Below are 15,931 nucleotides of genomic sequence, written 5' to 3' on the forward strand. Positions count from 1 at the left end.
ATACTGAGTGTCAACTATTTTTTACAAAGTTCCTCCAGCAAACCTGTAAAGAAGTGTTTTCCCTGCTCTGAACTGACAGCTTCAGCTAGTCTTGCTACTCGTCAGCGTGAGCTGAGGCTTAAAGTGTAGAAGTACATTTAATTATCCAAAAGACAAATGTAGTTCAGTGGATTTGTAAATCTTGTTTCTTAAAAATTCCTGACAGAAAGAATAATAAGACCTATCATTTGTCCTTGATCATTGGGATGTGTTTCCAATGCATGTGTGGGACTCTGTCACTCAGTGCAACTGAAGGATCTCTTTTTTTCCATGCCAGCACAGCTTGAAGCAAAACAAAAATGTAACACATAAATGCATCAGAACAATCTGTGTCCATCAAAAGCAATTAAGGCAGTAAAATATTTGTGGAATCTTATGTTGGTTGTTTGCCATTAACACCTATAGCAAAATTTGAATATAGGTGGAGATTCATTTAATGTTAATAACGAAAAAATTGTTTCTTCATTTGTTGTGGGATAGAGGAACTTCCCTGGAGCAAACCAGGAAAGAGATGACACCAAGATGGGTGTTGCACAAGTATTACTTGAGTGTGAAAACAGTCTGTGGTAGAAAGCAGCCAAAAAGATGCTGATCCAAGAGGAAAACTTGCTATTAACTTCTTACCTTAATAAGTACTGAGAACACTTCAGAAGCACTGGCTCCTTCTAACACAGTGCTGGGCAGTGATCAGCTAGGCTGTAGTTCAGCTTAAACTGATGGAGAGGTTGGATGGTGATTGAGGTTTTCTGCTTCAATCCACTAGGCACTGAGAATTTCTGAAAAGCTGGTCAGTGAAGTGTGGCAGTAGTAAACTTGAATATAAAAGGGATTTGGGTTTTATATAATTCAACAGTCAAAAAATGTGTGTAGCTTTTACTGAACATGGCTTGAAAGGAGCTCTGCAGATGTGTCTGAGTTCAGCAAGGAAAAACTGCTGAAAAACCACTCTAAGTTTGCAAAACTATTTTAGGATATTGAATGGTATGGAATAAGAGATTCTCAATCTTATAGCAAGGTGGGTTTTTTAGTACATCTGGGAAGCAGTAACGGGTGTCCAAAGACTATAAAATGTAGAACTTACATTTAAGACATGTGGAAGGGCAGATATCTTAGTTGGCCCTTCTGTCCATGATGAATTTTACGCAAATATTTGCAAGAAATCATGGATAAAAAAATCAACATGTAACTAATTCAGATGTGCTGCAAGATTATCAAAGACAAATCATGCCAGAATAAACTTAATCTTTCTTTTCATTTTTTTTAAATTTGTTATCAAGAGGAAATGCAGCAGCTGAATAATGCAGGACTTGAGAAAAAATACATATTGGAAATAAGAACTTTCAAACAGGCAAATAAAAGTTAAAATGGAAGGTTGCACTATAATGGAAGGAATTTCCTTCTTGAGCAGATGGAAAATACTACTAGATCTGAAGAAATCTCTGGAATTTATCTCTGCTTTAAAAGGCTGGTAGGGTATAGAGATGAGAGTAACTTCACTAAAATCTGAGACAATTTTCTGCTAACATGTTGTTGAAAGGTCTCATCAGTTGGGGACAAAATCATAATATGATATAGCAAAGCACTGTAACTTTGATTTAAATAATTAATAAGAAAGAATAGAAATAGAAAGAATAATAGAATAGAAATTAGATTGAATGTAATGGTAGAAAAGGCAGGATACACCAGTGGAGACTGCTGGGGGTTGTTCCACGTCCAGGGAGCTGAATAGTGTTAAACGGGAGAAACATCATATTGGTGACATGAATATGTCTATCCAAAAGACACTCAAATTCTAGAACACAGATGTTTACAACAGATGTACGAACTTGCTAATGATGTAGAAAATTATGTCATCTTCTCTGTAATGTAGTTATCTTTTTGCTTAAGAAAGCTGAAGGACAAGGAATTAAAACTGGAGGAAGTTTGGACACACTCAGGCATCTTTTATCTCAGAATAGTTAATTTTCCAGAAGAGATTTTTTGCTTGTTAATCAAGTGGGGTCTTAGAGGAATTGCCTTTGTTGTCTAAAAAAACATAGAAACATGAGTGTTTCAAATGCAATCAAGCTAGTAATTAGGAGATTGTTTCCAGCTTTCAGAGACTAACTCTGGAAGGCATCCTTCAATGGGATGAGAGAGGGCAAAATAATTGCTTTATTTAAGATAGTATCTGAACAAGATTGCATGATAGAGTTGCCACTGGAGACTGATTCTAGTGACCCAGTACCATGTTCTTATGTTTGTTTCAGTGGAGCAATTACGGAACGGAATGAAAATGTTTTGTTGGGAAGATCATATTATAACAAATCTAGAGATGTTTTCTCTTCTTGCCAAATTTTGCTGAATGGACTGTAATAGTAAAATTTGAAATATGAAATGCTGCTTTGCCTCCAACTTTAATCCTGCACTTTGTTTTTGCAGGAGATATGCTTGACCTTCTGAAGTGGAGAACCCACCCAGACAAAATTGCAGGTTGCCTCTCAAAATTAAAAGAAATTGATGGTTCAGAAATAGTGAAGGTATGTACCTTTTTATACTTTTAGATTATATGAGGGAAATAATATATTTCCATGTCACAGAAGTGTCTGTTTAATAACGCTCTTATTCTCTCCTATCAGTTTCTTCAAGATACACTAGACACTTTATTTGGGATTTTAGATGAAAATTCTCAAAAATATGGATCAAAAGTATTTGATTGCTTGGTAAGTTTCATTTTGTGATCATGCTTAACACTAGATAAAAGCTAGGTAAAACAAACAAAAAAAAGTGTTGAATTTTTTTCTTTTTCTCTCACATTCAGGTTCACATAATAAATTTGCTGCAGGACAGCAAGTTTCACCACTTTAAGCCAGTAATGGACACTTACATTGAAAGTCATTTTGCAGGAGCACTTGCATACAGGTGAAGTCTGTACTTTTTCTATTTGATTTTATATCTGACAGCTGTTACTAAACTAAAAGAATCAATCATTAGGTTAAGGAAATGGTGTGTGCCTGTTAAAATCATTCTACTGCATATTTAATGCTGGTATTATTGGCCATTCATCAGAGATGTATTAGGTGCTCTTCAGCAGACTTAAAACTAAGTTTACTATTGAGTACGGTGATCAGTAAAATCTAGTCATATATTTTTTATTTTGCCAGTTTTTCTCATATGACAGCTATTGGTCTGCATTTTATGTGCAAAGTTAACACTTCTTCCACTTCTGTGTTGTAATACTTTCTGATGTGCTATTATAGAGATCTTATAAAAGTACTGAAGTGGCATATTGATCGAGTCACCGAGGTGGAGCTTCATGATCACATACAAGAAGTACTAAAGGTAATAAAATTTTTGGAGACAGGTGTACATTTGAATGATGTATTCATACAATACACAATAGTCTAACTTAGGGAATGAAGCAGAATATATATAAATGATGGAACAGTAGTACTAATTCTAGGGAGCTGCAGACTTCCAGTGCAGTCAGTTTATTCATTGTTTTCTTTTGTTAGTAAGTTGACCATTGAGGATTGCTGCCTTTAGTCTGTGGAGCTCTATGTTCCTCACTGAATGAGGCAAAGGAATCAAATATAGATAACGCTGGTGGTGTTACATCCATTGCATGAATCTAAATGGGAAGACACACATGCTGGCCTAATGGTTCAGTCCTGACACCAGGGAATTCTACTGATTATGGTAGTTGTGGTTGTTCTTGTTGCCCTGGTTTGTGCCATCAGAAGAGCATAACATGCCATCAGGCTGAGTTATACTATGCAACAATCCCATTTGGGACACGAGCTGCAATATGGAAATAAAAGATCAGTGTGCGACCATTCTGTATTTTTCTGTGCTGCTGTGAACTTCGGTGTCTTGCTGATAAGAGAGGGCATTTATTGTATTTTGAATTTGCATTCAAACAGTTTTGCATTTAATTTAAGGTTGGTTTTTTTTTGGGGGGGGGAAGAAAGTGGTGGAGTTTTTTGCTTATTTGTTTTGCTTTTATTAAAATATTGTTAGTGTTTCAATAGAGAGATTTACCAAGATTAACTAATGGGGTCCCGTTTCAGACTCTTTTCTTTATTTGAATGATATAATCATTGCATGTGTTCTGTTTGGAGATGAGCATGTTTGTTTTTGTGAGTTATCTCTGATTTTGGCATTTATAGGCACAGGAATATATCTTTAAATACATAGTTCAATCTCGAAGATTATTCTCTATTGCTACTGGTGGACAAAATGAGGAGGAATTTCGCTGCTGTATTCAAGAGCTCCTTATGTCAGTACGCTTCTTCCTGTCTCAAGAGAGCAAAGGAACAAGTGCTTTATCCCAACTACAAGTAAGTTTTCTTGCTTATTGGCATTTTCCACATCCAGTGTAAAAAATGTATGCTTGTTCAGAAAGAAAACGTATTTTTGCTAGAGCAAAGTGGCATTTTCAACTTTCCATCATACAGTGTGAAATTTTCATAGCAGCACCTTCTAAATATGCTTGGAATAGATAATCCTAAACATGATATTTTATTTTGAATTATAACAATTATGTTGATGGATACAAATAAAACAATTTTTTTGTTTTGGTCTTTTTGCTGCTTAGTTTAATCACACTGACATTGAAGAATTTGAGCCATACAAAAACTACTATCAGAGTTTTCATGCTGTACAGAAAATTTTTAAGTCTTGATGAACCATATATAATACTCAGATGATACCTTTATTTCATTTGAGACTACAAAAATGGGCTAGTGCTAAAGTGTAGAGGCAAAACACACAGGAGACAGCTCTGTACATTAAATGTTCATAAATATACCCTCCTCTTCACATGTTTCTGTAAACAGAGATTGTTAAGATCCTGTCAAGAATTAGTATTTTCCAAATTGCTTTAGAAAACAGTTCTGCCAAGAAAATGGCAAATCAGAGAGAACAGTTAGAAAGGTTTTTCTTCCATCTCATATCGTGTAAGCAGCTGGAGTCAAAAGTCAAATGAAAGGATACAAACAATACATTTAGAATTCTTTTTCAGTACTTTTAACTTCATAATTAATAATTAGCCTGTTCTGCCACAAGTGTGGGTGTGTAAGTAGCATTTCACAATCGGCAAGATTTAGAGAAGAAGAGGGGAATGTCAGTTTTAGCTTCTTTTCTCTAGCATTGTTCTCCTTTCTTTTACAGTGTTTTGTTTTCATGTTCATCAATGACCTTCTAACCCATTTTAAAGATTATTGAGGGGAACCAAGACTACAAGTGCTGCCTCACTCCAAAATAAAAATGTTCAGTATTTGAAAAATGGAAGATATCAAGGCTGTTACATTACTTACCTTAAAGTAAACCAAAACAACTCCACACAAATATTTTTTGTATCCTATCAGCTAGATTCTGCCATCCTTTCAAAAATTTTGTCTCACAGAGACATAAGTGTATTTAAAGAATAAATATTTTTCAGGTGAACTTTCACTTCGTCCTGGGAGAAATTACCAATCATTAGCTATTACTTAAAGGAAATACTCACAAGTGTAAGTCCATTGATGAATGTGAGGCTACTAATTTTGAAAATAAGACTGTTTTTAAAGCTATTACCTATCCTTGAAACCAAGCATTTCTCTAGAGTTACTTAAATTTCTATAGTTATTTAAATTCTATAAATGTGTAAACTGTTCTGACTGTCCATTTTTGCCCTGTTCCTCTAGGCTGTGTTTCTCAGCTCGTTCCCATCAGTGTACTCAGAACTTTTGAAGCTCTTTGATGTGAGAGAAGTGGCAAATTTGGTTCATGATGCTTTGGGCAGCTTGCCAACAGTGATGCATGGGGATGAGTCCCTTCAAGCTGTTAAACTGCAGAGTATTGGGAAAACTGTGGAGAGTCACCTGTACACTAACCCAGGTGAGGTTGCTCTGGGTTGCCTGCAGATGTGGAGCTCAGACTGTGTGCTTTGTACCTTGGCCAGCAGGTGCTGAAAGGAATAGTGTTTCATAAGAATTGTTTCATAAGGAACAATTCTCGAAGCACTGCTCTGTATAAGCTGCTCATTTACAAAAGTACAGTTTTTTGAATTTAGTGATTCATTTTTCAGGGCAAAGACTCAAAAATATGTTTTGGTTTTTTTTTAATCTACTGGCAATACTGTTGGTTAAGGAAGTTTGCCTTATGCTTTTTAAGTAATTACAAGGAAAAACTTTGCTAAAATTATTTTTCTCCTTTTCCTCTTCTTTGGGGACAGTTCAGCAGACAGACTCTCACCCATTAACTCATGTTTTGTGTTTGCTAGTTGAACACTTTGGACCCTCCATTTTTTAATGCAGCATAAAAATACTACACAAATGTGAGTAATGCCTGGTGCATAAAATATATAACAGCATTATTATTTGCTGTGCAGAAAAAACAACTGCTGAATGGTGGTGAGCCCAGCATTCTTGGTTTCTATTCTAAGTGAAACTCACAGAAGTAACTAAGTATTAAATTGAGATGAAGTAATTTTGAAATAAAATAATTAAAATAGAAAAAAAGACGATAGAAGAAGGATTCTAATAAGTCTTTATTTACTTGCCCATAGCCCTGAGAGCTACTTGGGTATTGGCTGATGGAGTTTAGTAGGACCAGTTACTTTTACCATCTAAAGCATTCAAGGTGAACACATTACAGTGATGAAAGCCCTGCAAAAACCACCAGTATATACATAAATACTTTGGAATACTACAAAAAAAAAATGAAGAGTTCTTTGAGCATATTTTTTACAATAGCTTTTAAAAAGTGGTTTTACTTTATAAATATGAGCTGAAAGAAGTGGGTAAGGAGTACTGCATCCTGGCTAATTGGCTTCATTCTGGCTGTGAAAACAGGTTACCCTCTCCCTTGGGAGTCCCCTCCTGAAGGGTCAGCTAGCTCTCCCTTGTGCCAATAGATCCGACCTCCAGTCTCTGGCTGGATGATGGCATTCATGGAGCAATATTAAGGATGCTCTCACTTACATTTTTTATTTTTCACACTACTTAGTGAAAAATAAGGTAGACCAGGTAGCATCATTGCCATTTTCCTCCCATTATCTCAGGTCAGCCTAAACAGGTGCTCCAATTATATGAACCTAATTAGTCACTTAATGCCATGTAAGGACTCTTTGGGGGCTTTCTTGGAACTACTTTCAATTGTATGACAACTTTTTTACGTTTGCTTTCTTTTGTAAAAAAACCCCAGATTTTTATTGAAATCCATTTTCATTATTAAGGAGTTGGTTTGGCTTTAAAAGCAATGAAACCTTAAAGTTTGCAAGGAGTGTGGGTTGCACACATATAAAATACAAATTTCTTAGACCATGGGGAAACAGATGTGAGAAACATCAGGCAGTGATATAAGCTCCCAGTGTCCATGAGAGAAATGTCATACAAACACTTGCACTGTGTAAAATTTTGATTATCATTGAGTTGAAGTGTGTTGTGGAGATTGGTGTCTTGTATCTTTGTCATCAATGTTTCATCTCTTTAAAATACAAAAATATGAATAGACTTTTCCTAAGTCCATGCCTAGAAGGAAGTCCTATTAAAATCCTCTTGGGAAAAATAAATACTGCACTATGTTATGTTATGTAGGGTAAACTGTACATCTTAAGGGGAAGTTGTGGTTTGCTGCTGTGAAAAGAACTGATTTCTGTCTGCCAGATGAAGATAATGAATGCTGCAAACAACAGTGCCAGCTAATGCGCTGGAAGTAAAAGGAACATAGGAAATAACTATTTATTCAAATATCTGAAAATAAGAAGGGTGCTTCTTAGATAGCATTTTCTGTTATCTGGAGCTAACTTCATTACCTATCTAAAAAGACACAGATGACAATTTTCCTGATGGTAAAATTCATCAGTACTTTTTTCCCCTTGGCCTTTCTTCCAGCCTCCTGGGTATTTTGGTCTTCGGCCTCATCCCTCTTGAAACTTTAAGAATGTCCAAACTGATGATCTACATATGCCTGTAACCAGAAGAAAGTCTAACTTTGTTATTTCCCATATATCAGTAGTCTAACATGCTTGTTTGCTTTCTCTTTTGCATTCAATATTAATACAGCTTCCTTTGAGGAAGAGTTAAATCTGTTTAGCTGGAAAGAGTTAGGGCCAGTAACAGAGAGCCATATCTTGAACCATGTCCTTCTTGACATGGTTAAACAGGAATTGACAAAACTCCAACTGTTTTTTTAATCTAAGGGCACTTCTTTGAGCTTGCAAATTCAATAGCTGTGAAAATGTGAGGTGCATAAGTGGAACATCTGGGTTTTGTCCTTAAAAAAGAATGAGTTTTTTTGGAATCATCACTGATACAACATGTCAACATGTTAGCAGTAGAGTCATTATGTTCATAGGTAAAATCCTACAAAAAAGAAAACCTCATATTGATAAAGCCTGTGTTTTAGCTAATTCATAAGCTGTGGTGCAGTGCTTTACCATATGAAAATTGTTGTTACATGGCAAGAAACTTTGTGTTTTCCCAAAACATGAGGATTTGGACTTCTGTGCAAGGGTAGTTCCATAGGACTTTTCCTTTTAGTGAGGCAAACTGTTCAAAGCAGTAGAGGAGAACTTTAATTCTATGACCATTTACACTATATAGATCTATCAGTTATATTATGAAGCTAGGAAAAATCCCAATTTGATACTTGATTTCATATGTTGATTTTAATGTGATTATTTCATATATGACTGTTCCTTTTCTTTGTTTTGCTGTTTTCTTTAATTACACAGAATCCCACAGTTAATGGATTGGAGACATGATAATTATATTTTTGTTTTTGTTCTGAGATTGAGTGAATTAGTTCATCTAAGAATGGCATTCTGTATATTACAGGAGAAGGTACATTTAAGAAACTTGATGTTTCAGTAGTCATTCAGAGACAAATACCTGATACAGTCAGTAAGGATATTTAACATCTTTAAACTGCCTTGTGTAAAAAATGTTGTTACATGTAAGACTTCCTTTGGGAATGAAAAAAAGTAATGAGCAAGTTCAGGAAATGGTACTGTTAGCTGATAAGGAGGTTTAATTCTAGAAGTTAGGTATTATGATTTCCCTCTTATTCCACTGTTTTTCAGAATACTCAAATCTTCTCACTAATGAGACTCGTAAGATATCTCAGTAATCACTGCAAGCTAATTGATTGATATAAAAATGCAAAAAGCCTATTGCTATTGAAAGTGTTGATACAAATCCTGAATTCAGTTTGTTTAAAATACATTAAACTTTAACACAGATTTGAAAAAAGAGTAAATCTTTTCAAAACATAAAGGGTTTACACATTGATCCATAGCACTCTTTTCATGAACTCCATTATCTTTTTCAGATTAATTAGTATTGCTTAATTTGCCTTCCACAGCCATGTACTATTCTTCTGCATATTATATTTATTATATTTGCTTGTGCATGTGTTCCTCTGTATACACCTGTGGACATATATCTATATGATAGATAGATGCATAGTGCATACAGAAATTCAGTCTGTGCAAATTATGCTTTTGATCAGTGGCTTATTTTTAGGCCACAGGAGAACTTTCTGAGCCATGCCTGTGTTTTCCTTCTGCCCTACAGGCAATTTTTTTCTTTCAAGTGAAAACAGTTCCTGTCTACAAGTTGTGAGTTAGTTTCCCTCCTAACTGTTCTGAGAACAGTGACATGTCCATGCAGCCAGAGAACAGGCATATATGTTTGGTTTGGGAATTGCAGTGATAGCTGCTTTTTTGGCTTAAGAATTTTCTTCTCCTGACATCCCTAAGTCCAGTATTTAATCCAAACAAATTAAATGGTTCAAGTAAAACTACCAAAACCAAGAGCAACATCCTTGTTTCTTATTGTTCAAGGAGTGTGCTCTTTGTTTAAAAGGTTCAATTTTTCCAAACAGGATGAAGCTTTGACCATCTGTTTAGCTACAGTAATTAACATCATCTTTCAGAAATTAATCTTTAAAATATACTAGACTGAAGAAAGTATGTCTCTGCAGATGCTTTACCACTATATGGAAATTAAGGAGAGAAGACTTTCTTTGTATTAAATGTTAATGCTGTGTAGGAAAGTCACAAGGATTGCCCAGAGTCTAAGATTGCCCTCTTTCTAATTATGCCAAGCACATACTTCAAAAGCTCTGTGTCATGATTTTTTCCTTGTCTTTCTGTATAATATTTGTAAAGGGCAAATATTAGCATTTTAAACAGTCAGCTAATTTGACTTCCTGCATAGAAGAAAAATTAGGACAGTGACTGATGGCTCAGAGTTCTGATTATTACACCATTCCTTGTGCTCATTAATTTTTCTGTATCCAGTGGCTGACATTGCAGCTGACAATTAGCAAGAAGAAGAGTAACCCGAGACAAATATTCTTCAAACTTTCTCACCTAGTCCTTGGTTTGTGTCAGAGGTGAATGAGCCAGCTCTCCTCCTCTGTAATACCACTACATCTCTCCACCTAAACAGATCAAGACAGAAGTATATTTAGATTCTGGGCTTATAAGGAGTATAGCTAAAGCTGTGTTATATGTGGCGGTTGTTTCAAAAACTGCCACTACTGCCTCCCATGTATAGTTGGAAGTCATTGTAAGATGTTTCTCGCTAGTCCATTTGGTCTGATAAAACAGAGTTCCTGATAATTTTATGAAGCTTTTGCAAAAATGGAATGCTTGAAGCAGTTGAATGATGATGCTCAGTTTTGCCTGAGTTACCTCAGGTCACATTATGTGTAAGAGTTGGCTATTTATGAGTCTAGTGTTGCTACATGTAGATTTTTGGTCTTCAAAATGTAGTTAATGATGCTGTGCTAACATGTTAGCAGTGCACAGAGTAGATGGCACCTGAGGTTAGGTGCCAAATGCTGTGTGGGCTCATCTGGAAGCTATCTAGAGTTAACCAAGAAGAAACACCTTGGCACAGGGCTGCTTCTGGTCTCTTCTGCCCTTCGGATGTGAGGGATTTGACTTGTAGCTGCTGTGGCCCAAACAATCATGCTATACATGAAATGTGTCAAAGAGCTTCTTTTAGTGTTCTGTGATAGTTGTGCAGCTGAGTAGTGATTGGATTGAGCTTTCTATTACCTGCTTGCCAGCAAAATACCCCAAGCACAGAATCACAGGCTGGTTTACACAGTGAACCCTTCATTTTGTCTCTTGATGCTGGATTGCCAGATAGTCAAGAATCCAATACAAGTAAGGCCAAAGAGCAGGGAAAAGGAGCCACCCCCTGAGTCTTTTTTATACAAATAGAAAGGTCCTGCTTTATTGCTTCAGCTGAAGGCATTAGCTGTGTTTTTTCATCCAGCAGGAATCAATAAGAAGATTTAGCAGTGGGGATCAGAAGGTGTCACTTTTCTAACCCCAGGTCTGCACGTTCACCATTTCCCTGCCCAGTTAGCCTCTGACCCTAGAAGTCTTGCAGTGGATGGGTCAGTGGCAGCTGTGAACACTTGGCATCTCAGAACACTGGGGACAACACTTGGCTAAGCCAAGTTATGAGGTAGAGAAAAAGAAGATGCTGCCTTGGTTTTGTTGAGACACTTCCCACATTTGTGGTGCCACAGGCAGACAGGAAGTCTCAGGCCAGTCCTGATGAAAACCTGCTGAGACATTTGCAGAAATAAAGAGTCACTGGAGAGAGGGAGTTTATTGTCCAGTGTTGTGTTTTTGTACCGCTGGTTTTCAGTTGACTGGTGGTCATTTGCCTACTGCCTTCCTGCCTTTGTTTATTATTTTCTTCAGTAGGAAAAGAAAATTCAGGTACACCTGAATTAATAATAAGTATGAAACACCCATTTCTAAAAGAGTAGGCAAGGTTTTATCTCAAAAATAAGAGCATACTTAAATAGTGTGTACAAATGGGCTTGCCCATATGATTTGTCTTGTTATACAGATGACTAGACGGCGAAAACAAGGGAATAGTAAAACATAACAAGATTAGTGCTGTGTTTCAGTAAGTGAAAAAAACATTAAACAAATAAAATCTCAGAATAAATAAATCTTCTTCTCCCTCATGGAAAAAATAGAGGAAATAATTGAGGGAGAAAAAAGTGTTTATAGAAAGTGTAATCCACAAATAATACCTGCTTGGCAAAATTGTTTTAAAAGAGTAATTTTCCAGCTAGAGAAATCAATTTTTAACACATAATTGCATTAATGAACAAAGGGAGCAGATGAATATATTATTATAATGCAGCTTATAATAATTAAAATTTTAATAGAGGAAATTATTCAAGTACATTTCTATGGGAATATAATTTCTTAATTATGGAAAAGATTTTAAAACAACAACAAGACGAAGAAAGGTAATATCCTTCCCATTTATCAAGTTGTGAATAGGTGTTTAAAGTGTTATCACAAGTGTAAGTATTAGGGTTCTTCCCACTTAATATTGTCTTTAATTGTAATAAAAGGAAGCAGAAATAAGTAGCATGTTAATGATGTTCTTGCATAATTTTGAGCGAATTCAGGACTGCAAATAACACCAAAGAACTGTGACTAGAAAATTAAATAGTGGAAAGGCAAATTATTTTATGTCAACATCAATTGTCTAAGTTGCTCATACTCAGTAGGAGTGAGGAATCTGGAAAGGTGAAAATTCAGAAAGAAACCTGAAAATACTGCTGCTTGTCTGTAAAATAACATTTTTTCTATTATTCTACATCTGTTATTCTACAGACATATACAAATATTCTTATGTCTGTAGAATAACATAAGTTCCTGATGAAGTCTGTCATAACTTTGGTGTATAAATGGATCTTGTCACGTGGCAGGAACACTAGAGCATAAATTCTCATGGTTTTATTTTATTTTGTATTATTTTATTTTGGATGACAGTTCAATAAATACTTAAAATTTCTTTTATATGTAGCATATTCCACCACCACACAGCGGTGTTTTTCTTCATCCATGATAAAATATAGTGGTTTACAGCCTATTGTTTCCTCTTCGAACATTTGCTTATGATGTGAAATAAAAGCTTCTGCTTGTCAAAAATGTTGGTTAAAGCAAGCAAAAGCTTCTGCTTAGAATATATTCTTCAATATTTTTGGACTGAAGACATATTTTATATATGTATTAAAATTAAATTACTCTATGAGAGCTCCTATTCATTGAATTTTTAATTTTTTCCAGATTCTCGATGCATTCTTCTTCCAGTAGTTTTACATCATCTCCACATGCATTTACAGGAGCAGAAGGACCTAATAATGTGTGCCCGTATCCTTAGCAACATATTTTGCCTCATCAAGAAGAACAGCTCAGTGAGTAAACACCATGTCATATCCACTTGAACTTCTTTATATGGCTCAGTGACATTTAATGACACAAACTGGACCTTGTCCAAGAGCATTTTAAAGAGTTCTTTCTGAAATGAATCTACATAAATGTGTCATTTTGATTTTTTTCATGACCCTTTTCTTTCCATACATGAGTATTTTAATTGTGTCACATGATGTCTGACAAGCTTTTGCACTTCTTGAGTGTTGTGTTGGAAAGAAATGTCTATTTTCTTTTAGGATCATTTTCTGTTGTGGGCTGTATATTCTTAGGGGACACAGGATATAGGTAAAGAGATTGATATGAGTATTGCAGGGGGGGTTGCACTTGGCTGTTAGTTGATAAACTTTGTGGCTGATTTCTGATGTTTGTGAATGAATGTGTGAAAGCTGCATAGGAGAGCACGCTTAGACAGGTGTATTGCAAATGGGAAGGTGATGATAGGTTCTGACAGACAATAGGATGTAAGACAATTAAAACCAGGCATTGCCTGCAATTAGTGCAATACATGCATGTCAAGGCCACATTACTTTGTGATGCATTAGTGAGAGCTCCTTTACGTGCTTCTTCATTTCATACCACTCTCAGCAATTAAAGTTGTTCTGTCAGTGCTTTGATAATGGACGTGGCTTGCACCTTTGGCACTGTAACAACGTATTCCTTCCAGCTGCTTCGGGACCTGGAGCATAGAACCTCATCACAAGATAAAGTGATAGATACTAAGGCAGACCTGTGGTATTGGACTGGGAGAAAGGTTCACATATCTGATCTGAATTTCAGAACATCTTCCATTTGGAGTCATGAGACCTGAGATGTACACAATTACAAGTTATATCTACATAAAACTCTCCTGAATGTTCAGGATATGCAGATACTACATTTAATATTCTTTGAGTAATTGAGACTGTTAGCAACCTGGTGACTTTGACATGTTTTTTGGTACATCAGTACAGAACTTCAGTCCTTCTGTTAAAATCAAGATAATTTAGAGACTGAGGGAACAAGTGAATTTGCAGTAAGGGCAGCTTTGAAAATTAAAGCTGTTGTTCATTCCAAAAGTAGTTTGTAGTAGTAAAGAGAAGGGTCCTCATGGTGGATGCAGTTCCTAAATGTGCTGTGTATTGTCTGTTTTCCTAAGAAGCCAGTTTAACAACTCTTTGATGCTAGATGAAGTGACAGAGAACATGGCTTGACAGTAGATTCAACTTGAGCCCAAAAAGAAATTTTGAGTTTTGTTACGAATCATATGCCTTAGGGTGCCTAGGAAGAAAAATTAAACAGAAGAAAAAATTCAAATCACTCCAATATCTCAGTGTCAGTAAAGCTGATCTATTTATTTGTCAGTTGAGTTTTAGCTTGGTTGTGTGCATTTGATTACGAAGTGTTCCTTTCTGTAAAAAGCCATGTTAAACAATGGATAAAATTGCTCAGCTTAAGATGGTTTCTGCTGCAGTGGAGACTTAAAACAGTCTTGAAGCAGGGAAAACATTTCTATCTGAATTAAAAAGGAGAAGTAACTACAACTTGACTTTATCAAGTGTTTTCATGCTGGTAACTGAGGTATTCATGGTCTGTTTTGGCAGTGAATGCTTTGATTCCTTTGTTTTGATGTTGTGTACAAGCAGTTGTGGGCTCACATAAATGACTAATTTATTTGTGCTACTCAGCTGCTGGGAAGGGATGTAGCTGCACCTTACGGATTAAGCAGGTCCTGAAGGTTGAGCACCATCTGCTTATTTCTGGTGATAGTTTCAAAGTGTAAAACAGGATTTTGCTTTTTGGATTTTAAGCCTTTCTTGGCAATTTCCCCAGAAGATAGATGAGTGTTACCTGTGAAAATCTTGCCCAGAAAGTTTTCATGTATTATTTACTGCTTTCTTCCAAACGTCAACTGAAAATAGAGCTGTGCTAATTCGATGAATACTTACATATTCCAAGTCATCCCTGTAAACATCCTCTGTGGTGTAATTAATGGAAAATTTTTTGGGAAAAATGAATGAATGAAACAATTTCTGAATTACAGAATAGTCCTGGTTTCTTGAATGTTGTGTTCATAATGAAACTGTAATTTGTTTCTAAAATTGCATCAAAGGAATTATGCTTGTGGTCATATTTCTCTTTTAAAATCTTAAATGTTTTATTTATTATTTAAGGAAAAATCAGTCCTGGAAGAAATTGATGTGATTGTAAACAGTCTGCTAGATATTCTGTTAAGGACCATACTAGAGATCACCAGCCGACCACAACCATCAGGCTCTGCTCTGCGCCTCCAGTTTCAAGATGTGACTGTAAGTTTCTTGCAGTGAAAGAGCTCACAATTGTCACTGGTTGGACTATTAGATTTGTGAATATGTTGTCTTTATGTTGTAATTCATGGTGTTAGACTTTGTGTATAAAAGAGAGAATGAGGAAGACAATGAAAACCTTTCTTGCATTCCACTCATTTTTAGTGGAAAGAGCAATTTTTTTCATTAAGTTTATTTATAGACTTTGACCAAAAAAAACCCAAAGCAAAGCAAAAAAACAAGCCCAAAAGATAACATTTCTTTTGAGACTTTCAGGTTAGTAATGATTTCAGTATGTTCCTTTTGTTTGCAATATGATAGCTTTCTGAAACTCTCCTTCAGTTTGAATTCCTGAAAATAGAAGAGTATCGATCAATAA

General features: G+C 35.7%; 1 protein-coding gene across 4 annotated transcripts in view; it reads left to right on the top strand.

Moving 5' to 3' along the window:
* The window catches only part of DOCK4 (dedicator of cytokinesis 4), a 224,333-nt gene that overhangs the window by 144,125 nt on the left and 64,277 nt on the right, over positions 1-15,931 (top strand). For all 4 annotated transcript variants that reach the window (XM_015628388.3, XM_015628389.3, XM_015628386.3 and 1 more), the window contains exons 18-25: positions 2,461-2,558; positions 2,658-2,741; positions 2,840-2,940; positions 3,279-3,360; positions 4,188-4,358; positions 5,706-5,898; positions 13,124-13,251; positions 15,421-15,555. In XM_015628388.3, coding sequence (XP_015483874.1) covers positions 2,461-2,558; positions 2,658-2,741; positions 2,840-2,940; positions 3,279-3,360; positions 4,188-4,358; positions 5,706-5,898; positions 13,124-13,251; positions 15,421-15,555 — 992 coding nt within the window. The remainder of the gene's footprint in view (positions 1-2,460; positions 2,559-2,657; positions 2,742-2,839; positions 2,941-3,278; positions 3,361-4,187; positions 4,359-5,705; positions 5,899-13,123; positions 13,252-15,420; positions 15,556-15,931) is intronic.

Source organism: Parus major, chromosome 1A (assembly GCF_001522545.3).
Source record: "Parus major isolate Abel chromosome 1A, Parus_major1.1, whole genome shotgun sequence".
NCBI lineage: Eukaryota > Metazoa > Chordata > Aves > Passeriformes > Paridae > Parus > Parus major.